Source organism: Zalophus californianus, chromosome 9 (genome assembly GCF_009762305.2).
Source record: "Zalophus californianus isolate mZalCal1 chromosome 9, mZalCal1.pri.v2, whole genome shotgun sequence".
Taxonomy (NCBI): Eukaryota; Metazoa; Chordata; class Mammalia; order Carnivora; family Otariidae; genus Zalophus; species Zalophus californianus.
In genome coordinates, this window is record NC_045603.1 from 60,825,639 (window position 1) to 60,848,607 (window position 22,969).

The following is a 22,969-nucleotide window of genomic DNA, read 5'->3' on the forward strand; positions in this document are numbered from 1 at the left end:
CAGGCTCCCTAAATCCCGAGTTTACTCAAGGCAGGGTGAGAGGAAGAGGTCTTCCAGCCCCTGGGCCTGAGCACCCCCCAAATCCCACTAATTAAACCAGTTTGCTCCTGGCACCAAAAGACCACCTGGGATAGGCTAGGGGAAGTAGAGACTACCTTGACCTGCAGGTGAAGGCTAAGCAAAGGGTAAAGACAGTGGCCTTTGCTTCGTACCCCAGCGCCATCACTCCACCCCCCGGGGATGATGAGGATACAGCTCCCATTGCCTCCCCTGGAGAGGTAGCAGAGACTGGCTTCACTGAACCACACAGCCCGGCCAGAGAACCCAAGCAGTCCCCCTAAATGGCAGGAAGGGGAAAAGTGCCAGAGAGAAAGGGTGGCATCATGGGCCCAGGACACTGACCTCTTCTGCCAGCCTTGCCCGGCCTCCTGGGGATGGAGCCACGGAAGCCCAGCAAATGGGAGGGGCAGAGACCCGGGCGTCCTGGGCTGCCCCGCCCCGCCCAGCCCTCCCCCCCCAGCCCCCCCTCCCCCCAGCCCCTGGGCACCGAGGAGGGAGCCGGGCAGGGGCAGGCGGCAGGGGAGGGAGGAGCGAGGGCGGGAGGGGGAGGAGGGAGCCGGGCTGGGAGGGAGGTGGGGGGGTGGGGAGGGAGAAAAAGAAAGAAAATATTTTCCGTGTCCCCGCCTGCAGAGTCAGTGTGCGGTTTGGGAGAAAATGTGTCGGATATTTTGGGGCGGTCACGTGGGCGGGCGGGCTCAGAGAGGCCCCGGGACAGTCCCAGCCTAGAGCCCGTGCCCCCCCCAGAACCCCCCATTGCCGCGAGCCCCTGACACTGCGACGCCGCATCCCCGCGACCGCCCGACGCCGGGACCTCGGGGCTCCCTGGCCTCCCTTCCCCCTCCCTCCCCTCCAGGTGAGTCAGGCGGGGAAGCAGGCTCGCCGCCGCCCGCGGACGCCTGGGTCCCGGCCGAGGTGGGCTGGGGGCAGGGGCGCGGCGGAGCGACGCCGCTCAGTCCGTGCCGCGGCTGCTCGCGTGGTCCGCAGGGCTGGAAGGGCTTCCTTCCCGACTTGGGGGTCTGCCCCGATGCGGGAGGCAATGGGGAAGATTTAGACAGGCTGGGGCTGGGCTGGGCTTCAGCAAGGCTTCATTTCGGTGAATGGTGGGGAGAGCACTTGGGGAAGAGTCTTCAGCCCCGGGGGTTTCTAGCTTACTTTTGTGCTTTGGAGTGTGAGGGAAGACAGGGTTCCCTCCTGTGTGGAAGGACCTCTGCTAGCCCTCCATCTGGCTTCCCCAGGGGAGTCTGAGGGGTGGACTTCTGGTCCAAACTGGTCCAAGTTCTTCCTTCCCCAGTGGAATGGCCCGGCTTGGACATCAAAGGGGCAAGAGACATCCAGAGGCAAGTGCTCCCAGCCGACTGGGTCCTGGAGTTTGCAGAGACAAGTGGATAGGACAGTGGTCTGTGAAGGTCCCTTAAACTGCAGTTTTGTATTCCCTCTCACTTATATCCCCAAGCAGGGTGTGAGTCTTGGCTCCCTCCAGCCAAGGATGGGGGCTCCTCAGGGGCATTCATGAGGGGAGCCCAAAGGGAACAAAGGAAGAGAAGGAAGACTGGGGCAGGGACCTAGGAGTCCTAGTCTAGGAGCCCCACTGACATGCTTCTCTGTCTTCAGCAGTTACAGCCCAGTCCCCTCAACCTGACCCAGTATGTAGGAGGGAATCTCTGCAGGTGGCCAGAGGGTAAGAGTATGCATGGTTGGGGGGGGGCCTGAGGAGGGGTCTGTGGGGTGAGAATCTGAAATGACTGTGCCCCTTCAGGGCCCATGTCCAGGGTAGCTGCAATCCCAGACCTCATGTCTGAGGCTCCTGCCCTGACTATCACTCCTCAGATGCTGAGTGTGGGTTGAGGACCAAAGGCAGTGTCCCATATCCTTGAGGCAAGAAGAGAGAGGAAGGGGGTGGGGGGCAGGAGGCAGTATGTGCAGGGTGCCTGGAGCTTGGGTGTCCCAAATAGACATAGACACACACACACACACACACACACACACACGCACACACACACACACACACACACACCCCACACACATGCACGCATATACACTGTAGCTTAAAGCCTGGTAGGCAGTACAGGGCACACCCCCCCACCCCGGCACACCCCCACCCCTGGCTCAGAAAGCCACCTAACTGGCACCTCCAGTTCCCCCCTCTGCCCCACCCTGCCCGTGCCCTCCATTGCCCACACACATTCCACTGGCATTGCCTGCCTGCCTGCCTGCCTCCTGGGCACTGCCCCTCCCTGGGGCCAGTGGGGTGGAGGGAGGGCACCTGGGGATGAGAGGTGGAGACTTAAGGGTCTGGACTCCCCCAAGGGTGGCACGAGGCCAGGGAAACCCAGGCCACTGCTGCCTCCTGGGGAGCAGGCTGGGGCCCAGGCTAGAGCAGAGGATGCCTGGGTTCTCCGCCCAGGCTGGGGATGGGGTCATGGAAAAAGGTGGTCGTGTTTATACAGAGGGGAGGGGGGCAGCGGGTGGAGAGCAGCCGACAAGAGCAGCTTTGTTCTGGGCTCTAGAGCGAGCAGGGCAGCAGGGAGACGTGCTCCCCCCCCATCCGGCAGCCCCCTTCATCCATGCCCTCCCTCAACTCTACCTCAGCCCTAAGAGAAGCAGCTTTGTAAGGGCCCCTTTCCCCTAGTCAGCCCCACCTCCATCTGAGGTGACATCTTGGGAGGAGAGAAGGGTTCTCTTCCTTCCACAGGTTCCCCAAAGAACCAAGGCATCTGGGTCTCTAGTGGAGGATTTCCTTTTACTCTCTGTACCACTGTCTTCAATCCCTTGGTCCCTTCCTCCATCCTGGATCTAAGACCCTCCCCTTCTCTTCCCATCCAGGGCAGAGGAACCAGGGCTCAGAAAGGGGTGACTCTCTGTCGCCTTCCCCTTTCCGCTCAACTCTCAAGTCCCTTCTCTGAGGCAAAATAGGAGGAAGCCCAAGGAGAGCTGGGCTGTCCGTCACTCATTATAGCTTCATTCTTCAGTAGGGACCAGGAGTCTGAGCATCCCTCTCTGGGACACCGGAAGTCCTCCTGCCCCACACTCAGGTCTCTGTTTCCCATCTGTAAGTGAGAAGCGAAGACAGTGAGTGCTGGAGCCGGAGCCTGGGGCCCAGTTGAAGGCAGTCTGAAGAAGATGGGGAGGGGGGGCTCTAGTAGCTTCTCACCCTTGGCATCGGAGGGGTTAATCCACCTGGAATGTGGCCCAGCCTGTTGAGCTATGGCCCAGGGGCCTCTGGGGCCCCGGACTCCTGGCTCCACCTGGGCTTAACCAGGGATGAGGACTTGAGGGAATAGGGGAAGGTAAAGGAGAAGGACCCCGGGGGCTTGGGGCTCAGCCTTTTAGGCCTGGGGAGACATTGTGCTGAGGAGTCTGAGGGTACTGGGGGTTATGGGTGATGGCTTCTGAAAAGCAAGGGTTGTCATGCATCAGCACTGAGTGGAGGGTGGTGGTGCTGGGGTCTGAGTTTCTGTAACTTCCATGACAGTTTACCCTCAGGAGTTTGAAGGCCAAGGTAGATGAGAGAGAAAAGAAAGAAGGGAAGGAAGGAACGAACGAAGGAAGGAACGAAGGATAGAAGGAAGGAAAACAGAGGTACAAAGATGGAGAGATACTGGTCCTAGAAGCAAAGACCGATGAAAAGAGATGCAGAAATGCCTATCACCTACCTCTGGACCTGACCACCCCATAGTCTATATGTGTTTCACTCTCAGTCCTTCTCTGTCCTCTGCACCTCAGTCCATTATGGTTCTGACTGGTAGAGGAGGTACCCAGGCTGGGGTGACTGTCCTCCCCACTAACTCCCCTAGAGTGGGCGGTTCTGGGGCTCCTGGGAAAGTCAAACTTTCCCTTGTCCGAGCATCAGGAAAGAAACTACTGCCCAGCCCCAGGATTCCCATTTCCTCTCTCCCTCCTTCCTCTCTCCCTTCCCTGGGCTCAGGTTAAATATCCTGGGGCAGGCTACACTTGAGGGAGGGGAGGTTGTAGAGAGGGCTTCCTGGAAGCAGGGGCCTCAGAGAAGACAGAGAAAAGGAGATGGGGAAGTAAAGTAAGGTGAGGGCGAGGAGAGGAGCTGCTCTCTGGAATCATACCTGGCACACAGTGGGGCTTCCATCAACATCTGTGGATTTGAAGGAGAGCATGCAAGACAGGTTTGGGAGTGAGGGATAATTGGAGACAGAGATAGAACTGGGAGAGGGAACTGGAAGAGGGAGTGTTGAGGAAGGTAGAGAGACCGAAGGCAATGCTAATTACAAGAGAGGTATGGAGGAAGAGAAGGTACAAAGAGAAATAACATGAGACACACATAGCACTTAATATGTGCCCATATTATTCTAAACACTTTACATATGTGAAACCATTTAATCCTTACAACAGCCTTATGCAGTAGGCCCTATTATTCCTAACTGACAAATGAGGAAACTAAATTCAGCAAAGGGAGATTAAGTAACACACCCAAGGTCCAGGAGTGGTGGGGATGGATTCAGGTAGCCCGGCTCCACAGTCAGTGTTCCTAGTCACTGGACCACGACTGCTTTTCAGAGAGATGTAGGGCCCCAAAGTTACAACAGAGATATGTTTGCTTTCCCCAGAGTGGTAGAGAGTTTAAATAGTCTTTTTTTTTTTTTTTAAGTTAAGTAAGCTCTACGCCCAACATGGGGCTTGAACTTACAGCCCGAGAGTTTGAATCCTGGCTCCACCATGATCTTAAGCCAGTCACTCAACTTCAGGTTCCTCCTCTGTGAAATGGGAATCATAATTCCTACTTCACAGGACTGATGTGGAGGTTAAATCAAGTGTTTGGTGCACTTGTGCTTAATGGTCACTTCTCAGCTTAGGGGTCCTCTCTGCCAGGAGTCCCGAGACCTGAACTAGTTTACCCTTCTCCGGAGAATTTTTTTCCCTCAACCTGCGTGAGCTCCTGCCCTGCTTCCTACCCTGTGGTAGAGGGTCCTGAGTCAGGGCAGAACAAACCTTAGAAGCGTGGGGGGAAAAGGCTCCAAGTGAGAGAGCGCCACGGGGCTCGGGACATTCAGGTGATCCTTCTTTCATCCCTCCCTCTCCTCTCTTTCTCCCTAGGACTCTTGGAGACCCGGTGGGCAGGCCAGGAAGGGCGGGCACGGAGCCTCCCAGGCTGGGGCAGTGGGCATGGGCGGGGGCCGTGGCTGAAGACCTCCCCCGCCCACTGCAGACCCCGGGGGATTCAGCCTCCCTCACCGCAGCTGCCATGGCCACCAATAAGGAACGACTCTTTGCAGCTGGTGCCCTGGGGCCTGGATCTGGCTACCCAGGGGCTGGCTTCCCCTTTGCCTTCCCAGGGGCTCTCAGGGGGTCTCCACCTTTCGAGATGCTGAGTCCTAGCTTCCGGGGCCTGGGCCAGCCTGACCTCCCCAAGGAAATGGCCTCTCTGTGTGAGTCTCAGGGACCTTGGGGGATGAGGGCAGGGGGAAGCCGGAGGACATTTAGAGGGTGGGTGCTAGAGAAAATTGGCACCCTAGTTAGCAAGGTGGGCAGGGTTGGGGGTTGGATCTAATGGAGTAGGGGGCAGCGGTTGTAGGAGGGGGTTTGGACGTGGAGCAAATGGCATTGTTTGCAATGACGACGCTCCTGCCCCAAAGGACTAGCATGCTGGGGTCCACGGTTGCCTCCTGAGTCAACTGGCAGGGGGGAACACTTTGTATGGGCAGCCAAGGTTGGGTTTGGTGAAGTCTGAGGCTTTTGCTTATATGCAGTGGTGGGTACGGGGGAAGCAGCCTGGGGAGTGGAGGGGTCCGCAAGGCCAATCAGCTGACTATGATCGAGAGTCGAAATTGGTGAGTTAGAGGCAGGCAGCACAGAAAGGAAATGCAATAGTGCCAGGGGCCCAGAGATGTGTGGGGCCAGGGAACGTTCCTGTCGGTGCTGGGGAGGGTGGAGACAGCTACAGAGAAGGTGGCTCTTGCACCCTAAGTAATCCGGGGAGGTGAGGGGCTGCTCGAGAAGCATCCTCTCCTCCAGCCATGTGAGTTCTGGACTCCTCCCCTCCCTCTGGGTCTGGCATGGTGCCCACAGGCTGTGCAGATCCCTACTTGTCCCTCAGGCCTGCCCTCTTTGGGTTAAGCCTTTGAGTGCTGACAGCAGACAAGTCTTAGGCCTCTCCTCTTCCCTCTGGATCCTCTTTCCTCCTGTTTCGTAGTTGGTCTTCTTGACCAAGCCATTACAGGCATGGGTGCCCAGGAGCTGGAGCACTGGGCTGCTAGGTTCTGCGGGGTAAAGGGGCAGCATGTGAGCAGGTGTAGAGAATCCTCTCCTGGAAAGAAGGGGAGGTGATGGAAGGAGAGGCACAGAGAAGGGCAGAAAACCAGAGGCTTAGAGACAGAGAGGGAAAAAAAAGAAAGATAGAGACATCCTTTATAGCTCCACAAGCTCAGGGAGAGAGAGGTAGGAGAAGAGGGGCCCTGCCTTTAGGAGGGGCCCCCCGGGGGGTTGTGTGTATGTGTGAAGGCAGCTCTAGTGGAAAGAGGGTGCTCATCTGGAGAAGGCGTGTGCGTGTGCACGTGTGCACGCGTGTGTAGACCATATGCAGTTCTGTATGTACAGCATGTCCTTGAGACTCTCTGCTCACATACAAAATTCCAGTGTGTGCAACAAAGAGTCAGTGTGAGGAGGCGATATTTAATAGGGCTGCTGATGGTGTGTCTGGTGTTTGGTGAGACCTGCTGGTGGCATGTGTGTAGACCAACAGGGGATATTTGGGTGGCATGCAGGTGAACAAGAGAGCACAAAGCCCCCTTTTTGGAAACCTCAGCCGGGCTTCCCCTACCTCATTTACACCCCATGAATAGGGCCTGAGGAGGGAGGAAGAAACCACCCTTCTCTGTGAATGTACTTCTTGCAGAGAACCATACAACTCAATCCCCTGGGACTTAGTTTCCCCAGGTTCTAGGAGTAAGGAGGGAGAGGAGAAAAAGAATGATCGTGGGGGAATGCTGAGAGCCAGTGGCCAAGTCCCCAGGGAAGTTCTCCTGTGTCCTGGACACACTGAGGTCAAGGTCAGGGATCAAAGTAAGGTCAAGGTAGGGGAAGGGGTCACACTGGGCTCTATCCCTCAGGGCTGCCCTGAAAGAGCAGGGGGAGGGGGTACTGAAAGGAGAAATCCAAGGGAGGAGCCAGAACCAGGGCAGGTAGCTGGGGAGGGTGTGGCTGGCAGCGGGGGACAGGCCTGGGCAGAGAGGTGCTGGTGGGGTGGGGAGGAGGGGAAGGTTTGGGTCCAGACAGCCTGCATGGGAGTGGGGCATGCAGCACCCAGTGGTAAATGAGAGTGAGGCAGAGGGGAGAGGAAGGGATCCTGGAGTCTGGGAGGCCTCCCATAGTAGGAGAGGGGCTGAGGGGTGAAAGAGCATAGCCTCTCATTTCTCTGCCCTGTTGTCCCTTTTTGCCTGGGGCCACCCAATGGAGAGGGGTTGGAGGCCTAAGTCTGATGCCAAAGCCACACTCACCTTGAGCCTGTGTCTCTCTCTACACAGTCTATGGGAGGGAGGGTGGCCCATGAAGGAGTCTGGAACTTCTCCCTGAGGCTGCCTCTTGGATCCTAGTGCTGGGTCCCTAGCACCTTGGAGACATCCACGTTGAGAAGGGAAATCTTGCTCCACCTCTTGGGGTACTCCAGGGGCCTGAGTGGGTAAGGCAGGCGTCTCAGAACCGTGTGGTGGAGGAGAGGAGGCGGGGAGGGGAGGAGGGCATGTGCTGTGGAGGCAAGCACAGGCCTGTGTGCATGGGAGAGCAGAGGTGTGTGTGTGCGTGTGTGCGTGTGTGCCAGTGTATGCGCTCACACGTGTGCGTGAAACCCTGGGATCTGTGTCTCTCTGTCTCTCTGTGTTTATCAACACTGATGTGTTCTGTTTGCTTTGTCAAGACTACAGGGAACAGAGTGGGATGGGAGGGAAGGGAAGCCTTGCCTTCTTTCCCCTCTTGAGGAGATGTCTGCGGTGTTGAGGACCTAGCCCTGTTTATCATCTGAACTTGGTGACTGTGTCCCTGGGGCAAGGAGCCCAGGCTGCACCTCACTAAGTCACATGGAGAAACTGAGGGCAAGCTGGCACAGGAAGGAAAAGAGTTCTACTTAAAAGAAACTGAAAAAGACAGACTCGGAGACCTAAGCGAGGTGACAGAGAACTACACAGGCCAAAAGGCACAGACCCAGAGAGAACCCAGCTGCTGGGAGAGCAGGCGGGTAAGGGTGGCGAGCAGGCGGCAGGGAGGCCTCGTCCAGGAAAAAACCCCAGCCGACTGCCTCCTTCCCCTCCCCTCCCGGGTCTCCGCTGCTCAGGCTTGGGCTCCAGCTCCAGGCCTACACAAATGGGGCTTTGATTGCAACAGGAAACCTCTCCGGCGGGGGGAGCTGGGCAAGCCGCCGCTGGGGCCCAGGCTGCACCCCCCTCTCCTGGCCCCCTACCCGGTCCCAGCCCCCATCCTGCCCAGCTCCTTCCTTACACCCCAGCTTTGGGCCCCATCCCTCATTCACACCTCCCTTCTCTCTTCTGCAGCCCCCTCTTTCAGAGACCCCTCCCCATCGCCCTTCAGGTGGGACTCCTAAGTCAGGACTTAGCCTCGGGATGTGGCTTCTTGCTTTGAAATGCCCCCTCTTCACCTTTTTGAGGGAAGGTTTTGGAAGAAAAGGAGAATTTAGCATGAGGAATTCAGAGCCACTTATTCTCCAGCCCCATCCAGAAGGTGGCAGGAGGGGGGAAAGGAGGGGTGCATAGGAGTTAGCTGTTCCTTCCTCCACAGTCCCTTGTTGGCCAAACTCATCCTTGCCAGGGTGGTAGAGGCTCTGAGGGGTGACCATGCAAGACTCTGAGTGCTAATGACCTTGTTAGTGGGGGAGGGGTGCACTTCTCTGCCTCTGGGGTCTTGCCTTTGTGGGACTCTAGCTGGGAGGGGTGAACCGTGGTGGTGGTGGTGGTGGGGATCATAGATGGGGAGGGGGGTGAGTCAGGCAGCAGCCCCCCCTCATACTCCCACCAGGCTGGTGGAGAACATCTGGTTCCCATGAAATGCTAGAAGGCTAATGGGTCTAATTGCTGCAATAAGGGCTGGGGGGACTTTGGGGATAAGAGGGGGCACTAGATTCCCCCGTCCTCTTACCTTCTCTTCAAGGCTGTGCTAAGACTGTCTAGAATGGGGGGGGGATTGGGGTTGACGGGAAGGGTGGGCCTGGCACTCTAATGTCTTATAAGCCCCTTATAAGCCCCCCTCTCCCTGCAGTGCCTGGGAAGCACACACAGATGGGGTGATGAGGAGTGGGGTGCATCTGGTGAAGAGAAAGGGGGGCTATTGAGGGCTCATGACTTCCTGGAGCCTTCCACCCCCCTCCTGTGCCCCACTCCCAACCCCCCTCCCTGTGGCCTGGCCACTTCTGGTTCTAATTACCAACCAGGCAGGCCTGACTTAATTGGGACCTTTCAGATTTCGGAGGAGGAAGGGTGGGGGGCGGACTGACAGCCTGGAGTTGACTAATCAGGGCTCTTTTCCCCCTGGTTTTGGGGGTACTTCCCATTTTATACTTAATTGATTTTTTTTTTACCACTGCCCAGATTCTGATTCAGAAATCTACCATCCCCCTCCGTTTTGTTGTGTGGGGGGCTGGATTCAGAAATGGGGTATTTGAGGTTGGGGGCAAGAGCCGGGAGCTCACCCTGGTTTGGAAAGAACACTGCCTTCCCACTTCATCCCTACTTCAAGCCCCCCAGTCAGCCCTGCCACCCCGTGCCCCCACCCTCCCATCCATCCCCCCCCCCCCCCCCCGCCCCGCGCTTCCACAAGTCTGGCCCTCCTTCCCAGCCCTGCCCCCTGCCCCCCCCCCCCGCGTCCCCGGCCACCACCCCGGCCCCTCCTCCGCGCCCGCCTTCCCGTCCCTGACTACTCTGGCACCCCTTCCTGCTCTTTATTCTTCCAAACTGGCGCCCCACTCCTGCAGCACCCCCAGTGCGCCCCCCACCCGGTACAGCAGATTCTTAGAAAAGCGCGCCCCGCCCTGGCCCAGCCACAGCCGCCAGGCGGGGGAAGGGGCCGGCCGGGCGCCGCTCCCGCTCCCCGGGCGCTCCCCGTGTGAGCGGCGCTGACAGAGCCGGCTGGGCCGGCCCGCCGGGCGGCCGGGCGGCCGGGCGGCGGGCGGGGCGCGGGGGGAGGGGGCGGTTTCCGGGAGTCGCCGCCGCTGGCGCTGTCCTGGGGCCAGGGTCCCCGATTCGGCCGGGCGGCGAGGGCAAACTCTTGACGTGGCCAAACCCCCGCCCCCCTCACCCCCTTCTCCGCCGGGCGAGGGCGCTCAGTGCCCGGAAGGGGCTACGGAGGGGACAGCGAGGCGGCCCTCGGAGATCTGAAGGGCACTCAGTGTGGCACGGAAGGGGAGAAGGGCCAGTTATTGCCAATGGTGGTGGGGGGGATATGTAATGGCTCTGAGAACAGTTGACGACCGGACCCGCAGTTACAGCCGAGAGGGGCCCTTGGCACTTTGGGGCAATTGGCACGGTAGAAAGCCTGGGGGAGGGGAGCTGGCACTCAGCAGGGCAACTTCATCGGAGGCGCGGCTGACACCGTAGGGACAGTTTGGGGTGGGAGTTGGTGTGCTCTGAAAGTGAAGTCACGCTCGAGGAAGGGGCATCGAGAGAGGCGGTGGAGCGCCTGGGGAGCGTCAGTCGCGGGACGGGGCTAAGGGGACTTGGAGGGAGGCAGCCCGGGACGCGGCGAAGGGAGGACAGCTCGGGCTGGGAGGGGTGGACTCCGGGCTGCGCAGGAGGGGGCGGGGGACTCCGCGGCGGCGCTGGCGACGGCCTGGGCGGGGTGGGGCGGGGCCGGGTCAGGAGGAGGTGAGCGCGCCCGGCCACCCGCCCCGAGGGGGGTTCCCGGAGAGTTCACGGCGGGAGCGCGCTCCGGCCCTTCGACCGGGGGTGGGGAGAACGGGAAGGAAGGAGGAGGCCGCGCGCGCCGAGCCGCAGGAATGTACGGTTCGGCCCCGAAGCGCGCGCGCGGAGGGAGAGGGAGGAGCCAGGCCTGGGAATGAGGGGGTGGAGGTAGTGCAGGTCCCCAAGCTCCGGAGAACTGCGGCGCGCAGGGAACCTCCATGTTCCCCTCTCCCCCGTCTTCCTTGACACCCCTGCCTGTATCAACTTGTGTGCAGAGAGTGTTGGGGAGGGGAGGGGGGAAACTCAAAAGGAAATGCGTGTGCTTGGTTCCTCCACTCCTTCCCCCATTCCCGACCGGGGCACGCGCCGAAGTGCAAATGCGTGCAAAGCCTCGGGGATTGTGGAGACAGAATGCCTAACAGCGTTCTCCCGAGCTAGATGTGCTTGCACAAGCGTTTGTGCATCTGTGATTTTATGTGCGTGCAGATAGATGAATGCGCACGATTGCATATTTGCAAATACGTGGTGCCTGCCTAGATAAATGCATGCACGGATATGTGTCTAAGCAAGCGCGCGCGCCGGGTGCGAGTGTGTGTAAGTGTGCGCTCCACTCCCAGCTCTGCTTGTCTTAGTGCCCGGCCCCCTTCGCTCTCCAAGCCCCACCCCCCACCCCTCCGGGCTTCGCTTTTACAAAAGGTCTCCCCAGTGTTAGGCGCCGAGGCGCCCAGAGTGAGCCGGACCGCGGCCGATGCGGCAGCCCCGGCTTTGCGCCCCGCCCAGTCCCTTTCCCCTGCTGGGGATCCCCCTCTTCCCCGCCCACCCCTTACCCCCCATGCAGCCTGGCGCCCTATGCTAGCCCTCCCCCTCCCCCCCTCCAGGAGCGGGGCGCCGCCGGGGGAGGAGGGGGAATCGGCTGCGGGTCCTTGGTGTTCCTAGCACCCAGCTTCCCTCCAAGCCGGGTCGCGATGTACGACTGCATGGAAACGTTTGCCCCGGGTCCGCGACGGCTGTACGGGGCGTCCGGGCCCGGGGCCGGCTTGCTGCGCAGAGCCACGGGCAGCTCCTGTTTCGCCGGATTTGAGTCTTTTGCCTGGCCTCAACCCGCCAGTCTGCAATGTAGGTACCAGAGCTCAGGGGTGGGGTGCGGGGCGTAGGAGAGGCAGCGGCTCACCCTTTCCGTGTGTAAAAGGTGGAACTGGGGTGCAAGCGGAGATTCTCACCCTCTCTATGTGAGGGGCGGCTGTGTGTAGGAAAGAGAGGTACTGGCCCTTTAAACGTGGGGACCTCAGCGACTCCTTTGGGTGTGTGCCGCAGTGTTTGGAGTGTGTGTGGTTTTTATGGTGGGTGTTTAGCTAGGAGCTGCGGTTGATGCCACTCCAGAATTTCTGGGGATAGGGAGAGACCGAGGTGTTATTGGTAGCTTGTGCCCGCAGGTCCGTGGCCCCGGAGGGATATGGCACCCAGGACCGTGGGTGGCGTTTATAGAGTCCATGTGGGGAGTTGGGAGCGTAAGAAATATTTGCAGAGCGTGTGAATCCCTGGAGGGTGCAGCGCCTTACGTAGGCGGTGTGGCTGTGAGTGTAGGGGGGGGGTCTCTCCACGCCGCGTCGCCCTCGGACAGTTGGCAGGTCCGCACGGCCCTTGTGTGGGGATGTTTGTGGCGTGAGGCCGGGAAGGCGTGTGCCCCAGCGTGGCTGCGGGGGCGGTTTTGGAAAGTGCGGTGTTCGAGCGTGCATCCTGTGTGTTCGTGCGGGGTGGACGCGGTTGTGCACACAACAGGGAGAAGGCTGGGCTCTGGCGCCCCTCCCCCATCTTAAAAAGCAACGTTTGGAAATGTGTACAGGGTTGTATGCAGAGAGATTACTTTTTGCTATGGCTCCGACACACACAACTTCAGTAGGAAGCGAAAAGTTTACAGCAAAGTCTGTTTATGGTGAGGGGGTGGCCTGGAGGAGGCAGCGGCGGGGAGAGTAGGACTACTGGGTCCCCAAATATCCATTTTCCCCTCTCTGTGAAATGGGAGATGCCAGGCCTGGGGCCCTGGAACCCCTTTCCAGAGCGGTAATAAAAAGCTGGGGACTGAGAGGCAGTAAAAATGAAGTCCAGATGAGAGGCGGCTTTGAAGCCTGGGCCGAAGTGCCTGGCGGGGGTGGGGTGTGGGGAGGAGCCGGGAGGGGAGCCTCAAACACCCCCCGAATTTACCCGGGGCTGGGAGCGCGCTGGTAGCCCGGTGCGGACGCCGGGGCGAGGGGCTTGGGGGCAGCTGCGAAGGGGCGGGCGGCGGGCGGGGCCCAGGGCGCTGGGGGAGTGCGCGCGAGGGGTCACCGAGCCCCCGCCAACGCGCCTCGCTCCTTGGCACTCGGCAGCACTGTTTACGAGTGTTCGGCTTTTTTTTTCTTTTTTCTTTTTTTCTTTACTGTTCTTTTTCCTTTCTTAGTTTCTTTCTTTTTTCTTTTTCTTTTTTTGTTCTTCTTTTTTTTGGGGGGGGTCTCTTGGTTCCAGGGCAATGCTGCTCAGATGGGAGGAGGGAGGTGGCAAACAGGAGACCGTATTTTGGGGTGGAGTGGGGCAAGAATTAAAAGTGTGGCATTTATAGGGTGGAGAAAGCATGGAACTGTTATTACTTTGCACCAAATCCTGATGAATTCTTAACCTTCCTTTCACTGCCCAATAGGAAGGGGCATCGGGGTATGTTGGGAGGGGTGCTGAGGTGGAGACTTTCCCAGGAGGGGTTTTTGTGGGGGCTGGGTCCTTTTTTGGGGGGCTTGGCAGTCTCAGGGACTTGGCTGGCAGTATGTTTTTTGCATTTCAATTTGGACCAATAATTTTGGCCTCTAGGGTCTTGGTGGGCTTCAGGCCTGCTCTGCACACTTTCAGAGAGAAAGTAGTTTAGACCTGCGTCTACATCGGGGAAGGAAAGAGGTCCCATGAGGAGAGGGCCACATGGTGTGTTTGTGGGTGTTCGCGGGTGTCCTGGTGCTGCACTGGCAGGCTGGGGTGTGTGGTCGCTGAGCTGCTCTCTTGCAAATGTGAAGCTGGATGTTGTGTGGCAACTTCATGACTTGTACCTCCACCTCTGCCGTGTGGCTGGAGTGGGTGTGCTTTCAGGCCCACCTGTGTGTTCTTCGGTGCCCGGGGCCGGCCGGGTATAGGGGCCCATTGGTAGTATGTCCGCTTTTGTGCCCTGCGTGGTGTCGATGTGAGAGTGTCTCCAAAGAAGTGTGTGTCAGATTGTGAGTCTGGGCTTCTCGGCCCTGTGCCTCGCAGCTGGGAGCGTTTACAGCCGGTTATAAAGAGTTTGTTTGAAGCTCCGCTCAGCCTGGCCAGGAATTTCCTCAATTTCAGCAATTTGGGCTTTAAAAGGAGAAAAACCTAGAGCCCACCCCCCTCCTCCCCAGCAGGGGCCCCTGCCTAGCCTGGGAGCAGTATCCCGATGCTGGTGTCTTGGCTTAGGGCTGAGAAGGGAATCTGAGCAGCCTTGAGTCAATTAGCCTTCTTGTGCCCTTCGCCCCCCAGATTGTCCAGAGCTGTTGGGCTGCACTCTAGGCTTCAGGGGGCAGGCTTGTGCCAGAGGAGTGCCCAGAAGGGGTGACAGGAAAAGCTGTCCTCAGGCCTGTCTCCCTGCGGCCCCCAGTCTTGTAATTGCCTGGCACTGCCCCATGCCAGTCTGACCGCACCCAGGCCCTTTCGCAAGAGAGGAAATGAGGCAGCGTTCTGCGGGCAGGGAGGGCGTCAGCACCCAAGTGAGTACCACCCCACGCACTGGCCTCTGGGCTGCACTTGTGCCCTCCTAGGACACCAGGAGGGGTCCTGAAAGGCATTCCAGCCCGCCCCACATCTCTCAGCACCAGCCCCTCCTGGAATCTCCTGCCCCCGGTCCTGAATAGACGGGAGGCACCTTCTTTCCTCCCCTCTTCTCTGTCCTTTTCCATTGGGGAATCTCACTCCAGCAGGATTCTTATGCTAATGGTGTCTGTGTGTTGGGGGGTGGGGAGGGCTTCCCTCCTGTGGGGTGGGTGGAGCTAGCCCAGAACCCCAGCATCCTGGGCTTTCCTTCTGTCCTGCTGGCGGCATGGGGCAGACTTTTGACCAGGTGCGCTGCGGCGGGTTAGAAGCCAGAAGGTGCTCATGAGGTGGGTGCGTGGGACGAGGGTCTCAGTGTTTTCTTGCATTAACTTGGGCCCTCTAGGTTTGGGCAACAGGTCCTACAGGTTGAATAGTTTATAGATTTTTCCAGTCTCTGAAGATCAATTACAGACCCCAAAGCCCCACAAAATCAAAAAAGGTCTACCGAGTAGCCTCCTGAACAGAGGGTGTCCTCCTGGCCACACGCACTCTGTGTGGCCTGGGCTGAGACCCCCTTTGAGCTGCGACTGGGTATTTGTGCGGGAAGTTTAGGAGTGAAGACACAGGCTCAGAGAGGGTCCAGAGATAGCTCCCCTCCCCCATGAGCCCTGTTTACCTACTGTCACCTGACTTTTCCTGCTTTGCTACACCCCCAACCGCTTCTGGACCTGAGAATCTGAGCAAATACCTCAGTCTCTCCTTCCCCAACTTCTCCTGAGTCCCTGCCAGGCCACGTAGATCTAGTCAGAGGACCTGAGAGTCTTGGCTGCACCACCAACTGGTAGTGTGGCACTGGGTTGCCTCCTTCCCTCTCTTGGCCTCAGTTCCTTCAGGTGTAAAATAAGGCTACTGCGTATCTTCTAACCTGTTTTCTTGATCCCTATGTCCCATTTGCTCCACTGCCTCAGTGGTTTCTGGAGAAACAGATACGGGCAGTTATTTGCCGGGGCCGGTGGCGGGGGGGGGGGGGGCGTCGGTATGAGAGGGAAAAGCGGGAGGATTATCCACCCTGGACTACTTGAGAGATAATGAGGTCCTCTTGGACCTTCTCAGTACCCCAGCAGGTCATTTAGCCAGGTGCTAGCTTCCGGTGCCGGGTACTTGCCTCCTGGGCCCCAGATCTCTTGCCTCAGGAGGAGGAGGATGGTGGGAGGTAGACTACCTGATGGGGTGGACCGATGTGACAGACAGGGACTAAAGAGTGCAGAGCCACAGCCCATAACCCCTCCACCTGCCCACTTTATAGCTGGGGAAACTGAGGCCCAGGGACGTTAACTTCCAGGATGGCTTTGGCTTGGAATTTGGGGAACTGAGCAGTGTCACGAGGGCTCGGGCTGGCACTGCTGTGCAGGGAGATGGCCAGACTGCAGGAGGTGCACTCAGAGTGGTTTTCTGGAAGTGTGTGCTCTGGGGCTGTACATGGTCGTTGGGACTTTAAGTCACTGTGGCGAGGATGGTGTTGTCACCGCTGAGCTGGAGGGAGAAGTGGGAATGGGGTGTGCGTGTATAGTGAGGATGCCTGGAGCTGGAGATCTGAGGGGCCCTGTTCCCCGACCCTCATGTCACTACTTTCCCCCCAGCGGTGGAGACGCAGAGCACTAGCTCAGAGGAGATGGTGCCCAGCTCGCCCTCGCCCCCTCCACCGCCTCGGGTCTACAAGCCGTGCTTCGTGTGCAATGACAAGTCCTCTGGCTACCACTATGGGGTCAGCTCCTGTGAAGGCTGCAAGGTGTGTGAGTGGTGGGGGTGGGCGCGCTGAGTCCGGCTCCAGACCAGAGGGGCAAGACACTGTGTGTTAGTGGCTCTTGCTGTGGAGCGGGCGGGGCTGCTTTGCACAGACTTGGCTCATAGACTGGCTCGGGCCTGGGGCCACCCGCAAGGCCCGCAAGAGGCTGGTACTCCCATCATCCTGCTTCACTGCCTACCCCCACCCCCAACTCCAGGGCTTCTTCCGCCGCAGCATCCAGAAGAACATGGTGTACACGTGTCACCGCGACAAAAACTGTATCATCAACAAGGTGACCCGGAATCGCTGTCAGTACTGCCGGCTACAGAAGTGCTTCGAAGTGGGCATGTCCAAAGAAGGTATGGGCCCCTAGCCCTGGCCTGAGCAGGAGCCCTCCTGCCCTACCCTGTCATTGCTACCCTCTTCCCACAGCCGCTTCCTTGACCTCTGAGACCTGGCCTGCCCTGGGGTGCTGCCTCCTCCCTGGCCTGTCCTGTTGATTAGTGCCCACCCCTTGCCGTTCTCCCCTCGCAGAGCTTAATCCTCCCTCTGAGTGAGTGAATGGGGGTTACTGGCTCACTTTGCCCTGTTTCATGGGGAGCTAGTTGGGGGGGTGCTTGCCAGTCCTCTCCCCTGCTCCCAAGACTGAGCCTGAGGTGGCTCTGGGGTGCCCCCCCTCCCCTGCGCCATTGTGCTGCCAAGGCTATAAGTGGATATCCTGCCGCCTGCATATCCTGCCCCCCCCTTCAGCTCCTGCAGGGTGACAGGAAGGGCAGGATGGAGCCGAATGGCTTGGGGAGGGAGCAGGGGCTGCAGGCCCTGGGTGGGGCTGGAGAGAGCCAGACTGGGAGTGGGAGCTAGTGTAGGGGCTAGGGAAACTGAGGCAGCGATTAGGGTCCCAGGGAACAGATGTTCATGGTAAGGACTGAGTACATGATAATTGGGGTGAGAGGGGCTAGATACCCGGAGGGAGGTTCTGAGGGTCCTGACCCTCTCCGTGTGCCTTCACCCCAAGCCGTGCGGAATGACCGGAATAAGAAGAAGAAAGAGGTGAAGGAAGAGGGGTCGCTCGACGGCTATGAGCTGAGCCCTCAGTTGGAAGAGCTCATCACCAAGGTCAGCAAAGCTCATCAGGAGACCTTCCCCTCACTCTGCCAGCTGGGCAAATATACCACGGTGAGTCTCCAGCGAGGGCAGGGGACCATTCGCTTTGGGGACTAGGTCCGGGCTGTATTGAGGTCACGGTCTGGTGCTGAGGACAAAGAAGGGCAACAGAATGCAGAGGGGAGAGCTTGGGGTTTTGGCCAAAAGAAGACAGCCCCCAGGGCGGGCCTTAGCTTGCATTCCCACCTGCCCTCCCTGTAGAACTCCAGTGCAGACCACCGGGTGCAGCTGGATTTGGGGCTCTGGGACAAGTTCAGTGAGCTGGCCACCAAGTGCATCATCAAGATCGTGGAGTTTGCCAAGAGGCTGCCTGGCTTTACAGGGCTCAGCATTGCTGACCAGATCACTCTGCTCAAGGCCGCCTGCCTGGACATCCTGGTGAGTTAAGCGCGGCGGCCTGTCTCCCCCCACAGCCTGACCCTCACATGAGGCCAAGGAGTTGGTCCACACAAAGATCTCATCATCTTCCCCACCCCTCTCCAACCTGGGACTCCCCAGGTCTCCTCTAAACCCTAGCTTTTTTTGGTCTTACCCCTGCCCCAAGACCCGATCCTACACTTCTGGACGCCCTGCCTCCTGACCTCTCTTCCCTCCCCAGCGTTAGATTCTCCGCCTCTGCCTCCCTCCCCCTGCCTGCTGCAGGTTGCCCTCCTTCTGCATCTAACCCCCTCCTGTTCTGCGTGCACCTCATCACCCCTTCTCCCCACCTGAGCTGGGCTCCTCCCCAGACACAGCACTAACCCTTCCCCTTGCCCACCTCCAGATGCTGCGGATCTGCACAAGGTACACCCCAGAGCAGGACACCATGACCTTCTCTGATGGGCTGACCCTGAACCGGACCCAGATGCACAACGCCGGCTTTGGGCCCCTCACAGACCTCGTCTTTGCCTTTGCTGGGCAGCTCCTGCCCCTGGAGATGGATGACACAGAGACGGGCCTGCTCAGTGCCATCTGCCTCATCTGCGGAGGTGCGGGGGCGCCCCCTGGCGTTTACTCGAACTCCTTTCCCACCGCACCCCATACCTGCTGTCTCACCAGGCAGGAGACCTTGGTCCCTCCCCCGGGGCATTGTTGCACCTGCCCCATGCACAGACTTCACAGGTCCAGTACAGGCTCCCCAGCAGCCCTGGGGCACAGGACAGAAAGGAGAGCAGAGCCAGAGAGAGAGCTGAGGAGATCCCAGATAACTGGTGCTGAGATAGGGGTCTGGGCAGGAATGATTTACCAGAAGGGAGAAGGTGTGGGGCTCAGAGCAGGGCAGGTGGTCTGGGTAGGCTCAGGAACAGTAGGCGAAGGGCTGATGGGGCAGAGTGGGGGGGGGGCCGGGGGGCCGTAGGGCAGGGCCAGTTGAGGATGGGCCACCTGTCACTGTCTCTCCTGTCTCTTCCTCTCATCATGCTGTGCTTGTTCCTGTAGACCGCATGGACCTGGAGGAACCCGAGAAAGTAGACAAGCTGCAGGAGCCACTGCTGGAGGCCCTGAGGCTCTATGCCCGCCGGCGGCGGCCCAGCCAACCCTACATGTTCCCAAGGATGCTCATGAAGATCACCGACCTCCGGGGCATCAGCACCAAGGGTCAGTCATGAGGGACCCTCTTCAGTCTCCTCCTGGACCTGCTGGTCTCGGGTCAGGCGGGCAGACAAGCAGAGACCAGAACAGAGAATCGGGCGGTCTACACTGGAATCCTAGCTCGGCTGCAGGCTGGTGGGGAGACTTCGGGCAAATTCCTTTTACTTACTGTACCTTGTTTTCCTGTTTGAAAGCCGGGCTGTACTTAGACTTACCCTATCAGTAATTGTGAGGACTAAGTGAGTTAACAGAGGGGGCTTAGAACTGCTCTGAATTAAAAACGCCAATTCCTTGGTGGCTGTAGCCGCATTTCAAGTGCCCAGGAGCTAGTGAGGACTGTACTGGGCGAAGTAGATAGTTCCATCATCACAAAAGATTCTGTTGGACAGTGATGATTCAGAAGGATGCGTGGCAGATAGGAGGGGTTCAATTAGTATTAGCTATTATTATAAAGCTTGGTAAGAAACGGCCTAGGCACAGTTGGCCAGCTGTGGACGTGGGAAGGTGGAGTACTTGGAGAATGGGACTGACAGTTGGGCTGGGTGTGATCTTTGAGCCTGAAGCATGGGATGAGTGGGCAGCAGACTCGGCAGAGAAGGCAGGTAGGAGCTGCAGGCAGAGGAGTGGCCCCCAGGAACCCTGGAGTAGGGAGAGGGTGAGCTGGGACAGAGAGGTGGCGGGCTTGTGCTGGGAGCCCCTGGACGGAAAGGTTAGGGAGGTGGCCTCAGGGGGCGTGGGCCTCTGCTCCCCTGAACCTCTTTGTCCCTCTGTTGCAGGAGCAGAAAGGGCCATTACCCTGAAGATGGAGATTCCAGGCCCGATGCCTCCCCTAATCCGAGAGATGCTGGAGAACCCCGAAATGTTTGAGGACGACTCCTCGCAGCCTGGTCCCCACCCCAAGGCCTCTAGCGAGGATGAGGTTCCCCGGGGCCAGAGCAAAGGGGGCTGCAGCCCCCAGCCTGACCAGGGCCCCTGACTTCCCCTGCCGTGGGGGTTGGGGCTCCAGGCAGCAGACTGACCATCTCCCAGACACTGCCAGTTACTGGGGGAGGACCTGCTCTGCCCTCTCTCCACCCCTTCCAATGAGCTCCTTGTTTTTGCCAAAGTTTCAGGGGTGCCTCTGTGTTCATCCCCTTCCTGCTCTAACTGGCTCCCTCTCCGGTCTCGGGGGCCTGCCCTGTCCCACCAGGAGAGAGGGCAGAGGGGTGAGCCTCGGTTTGGACTCTAAAATCTCAGCACTGCCCCTCAGACACCAGGGACCCAGGCTCTCCAGGGCAGGAGGAAGACCCTGCCAGCTCCACAGTCCCTTCCTCTGCCAGGTGCTTAGGCCTCTGGGAGCAAACAGGAACACTAGAGACCAAAAAAAGGGGGCATAGGGGGAGGGCTGAGCCCACCCTCTTGCCCCTGCCCTTGGTGCCTCATGCTGCGTAATGCACCTGCCAGGTGCATGCTGCCCTCCGTCCCCTGGCCTCGTGCCACGTCAGGTTGGGGCAGGCTGGGCCCTGCATTTCTGTGGGGGCCAGAGGGTGAAAGGGACAGATGCAGGTCCATTCGGCACCTCTTTGCTTGGGCCCAGAGTTGACCTTGTGCCCTCCGTTACAAGCCCCTCCCCTGGCCCCATCACCGTGCCTTGGGCTTCCCCTGCCTCCCATCTCAGCCACCGGGGCAGGGACCCTCCTACACTACAGAGGGACCAGGGGATCCGTCTCCCCCTAGTGCCTTCCCCCCACCTTGATCTCCAGAGCAGCTTGGCCCAGGGAAGGGGGGGTGGGCGCTGCTTAGCTGATCCTTCCCTGACCCAGAGGAAACCTCTATTTATTTATTAGCTTTTGTTTACACCCTGGACTTGACCCCTTCCTCCAGGGGTCTTGGGAGGGGGAGCCCAGGGCCCCTGTGACCCCTCCCTTCTTCCTCCAATCCCCAGTTTGTATTTAGCTGCCAAATAAGATTCCCACTTGGCTCCCCTTTTTCTCTGGGGGGTCAGGGTGCTGTCCCCTCCCCTCTGTTTACATCTCCCCTCCACCCCGCTGTGTCGCATATTGCTGAGTTTTCTATTTTTGCAAAATAAAGTGATGGAAACTCATGGCATGTGGCTCCCTCTGGGAGGTGGTAGGGGAAATGACCAGCTGGGCTGGACGAGGAAGGTGAGCTCCAAATCTACTGGATTTTGCAGCTTTCTTAGGGAAACCAAGGGAATTGGATGAGATGCGCCTGGATGGGGGTGGTGGGAGCGGGGGAGAAAGGGAGCCCAGAGGGGCCTACCCTGGGTGTCTGGGCCTCCCACTGCCACCAGGTGTGGGTTCTTAGATTGGACCCTGTGCACCTCTGGGAAGGTGTGAATGGGCCCAGACGTCTTTAAGCTGTCTCCACAGTCCTGGTTATGTATCTGTGCATATCTGCCCTTCTCTGGGGAGGGCGTTCATTTTGAAGCTGCACTTGGCTCTCATGAGGGTCTCTGGCCCCAGAAGAAAAGAACCACAGCCTCCATCTAAGTTACAGTGTTTCTGTTTTACACCAACCCTCTCTTTACTTCATGAGCTCCCCCACTCTGACCCCACTATCACCTTAGAAATCACTCCCTCTGCCCCTTCTGACCCCACTTCACCTCATGACCCCACTGTTAACCTTCTCTCCTAATATCTCTCCTTGCCCCTACATGCCTTATCTCTGCAACACCCCCACCCTCAGCCCACTGCCTGTGGCCTCTACCACGGTGCCCTGTGCTCTCCCCCTCACCCTCTGTGACGCCCCCTCCACGCCCCCCCCTCCACTCAATACACACACCGTGGCCCACCTTCCTTGCTGGGCCAGCGCCCTGCCTACCTTATGCCTGGCTTTCCTCACCGATGACCTGTGCACATGGGAGAGAGGTTGGGGATGTGGGAGTAGGGGAGGAGAGAAGAGTGAGGAAAAGCAGAAGAAGAAAGTGAAAGAAGCTGTGGAGGAAACCACAGAGCCTGTGGGGAAGGAGGGGTCATCGCCATGGTAACCCCTGCTTGTGGGGGAAGGGTATGAGGTCTGAGGTCCGGTAGGCTGAGGCCAGCTGAAGAAGCACCCCCTGGGGAAGGAGCCCCCCAGTCCCAGGCGCTCCTCCCAGCAGCTGCACTCCTACAATCCACCTGCCACTCACTGCACACCCACAGAGATCGACACTTGTCTAGGTGTGGTGGCATGTCAGTCCCTGCCACACGGAGTGTCCCTCTGGCAGAGGAGGCAGGCCTGTGAACACAGATCTCCAGTCCAGCTCCTTCTCAAAGCTCCCCGCGGTCAAGTGTGGGCTGGGAGCGGGTATTTTCCACACCCCCTTCCCCGCCCCAGGCTTCATCCTCGCCCCGGCTCCAACGGCCATGACTGAGCCCTCGGCTTCTCCCATCCGCCTCCTCTGTGCCTTTCCCAGCCTCCACCGCCGCCTTCTTGGCACAGTGGGCCCCCTCCTCCAGTCTCATTCTCTGAGCCTGGCCCTGTGTCTGTCTCCAACTTCCCAGCTGTCCAGGCCTTGAATTTCTCAGCCTCTCCGCTTCTCACTGTGCTCCTTCTCATCCACGGAGCCTATTATCAAGCCCTTAGGTTGTCCCGGGGTCTCTTGGAAGCCATTGATGTGAATTATCTCATTTAATTCTCGCAGCAATCCTCAATTCCACAGGACCGATGAGATGAAGCCACAGGAAGGCTAAGTAACTACGTAAGTTCCCACTGCTGTCATGAGAGAGCAGGACTGGAGCTCGGGCAGTTTGGC

General features: G+C 59.0%; 1 protein-coding gene across 2 annotated transcripts; it reads left to right on the plus strand.

The window, feature by feature from the left end:
- Positions 1–673: 673 nt before the first annotated feature.
- On the plus strand, positions 674–21,316 carry RARG (retinoic acid receptor gamma). Of its 2 annotated transcripts, XM_027591689.1 has the most exons (10): positions 674–913; positions 1,672–1,738; positions 5,125–5,456; positions 16,355–16,503; positions 16,718–16,859; positions 17,516–17,676; positions 17,866–18,042; positions 18,428–18,632; positions 19,081–19,239; positions 20,010–21,316. In XM_027591689.1, the coding sequence occupies exons 3-10, from the start codon at positions 5,273–5,275 to the stop codon at positions 20,207–20,209; spliced, it is 1,377 nt and encodes a 458-aa protein (XP_027447490.1). In that variant the 5' UTR covers positions 674–913; positions 1,672–1,738; positions 5,125–5,272; the 3' UTR covers positions 20,210–21,316. The 2 variants fall into 2 exon arrangements, with proteins under 2 accessions (XP_027447490.1, XP_027447491.1); XM_027591690.1 differs by lacking the exons at positions 674–913; positions 1,672–1,738; positions 5,125–5,456 and adding an exon at positions 10,906–12,044.
- The last annotated feature ends 1,653 nt before the right edge of the window (positions 21,317–22,969 follow it).

Excerpts from the sequence above, each read along its gene's own strand:
- RARG (XM_027591689.1), top strand. The coding sequence starts at position 5,273 with ATGGCCACCAATAAGGAACGACTCTTTGCAGCTGGTGCCCTGGGGCCT. Across the intron at positions 18,043-18,427 it reads CCGCCTGCCTGGACATCCTG|ATGCTGCGGATCTGCACAAG; the intron begins GTGAGTTAAGCG and ends GCCCACCTCCAG. Across the intron at positions 18,633-19,080 it reads CATCTGCCTCATCTGCGGAG|ACCGCATGGACCTGGAGGAA; the intron begins GTGCGGGGGCGC and ends TTGTTCCTGTAG.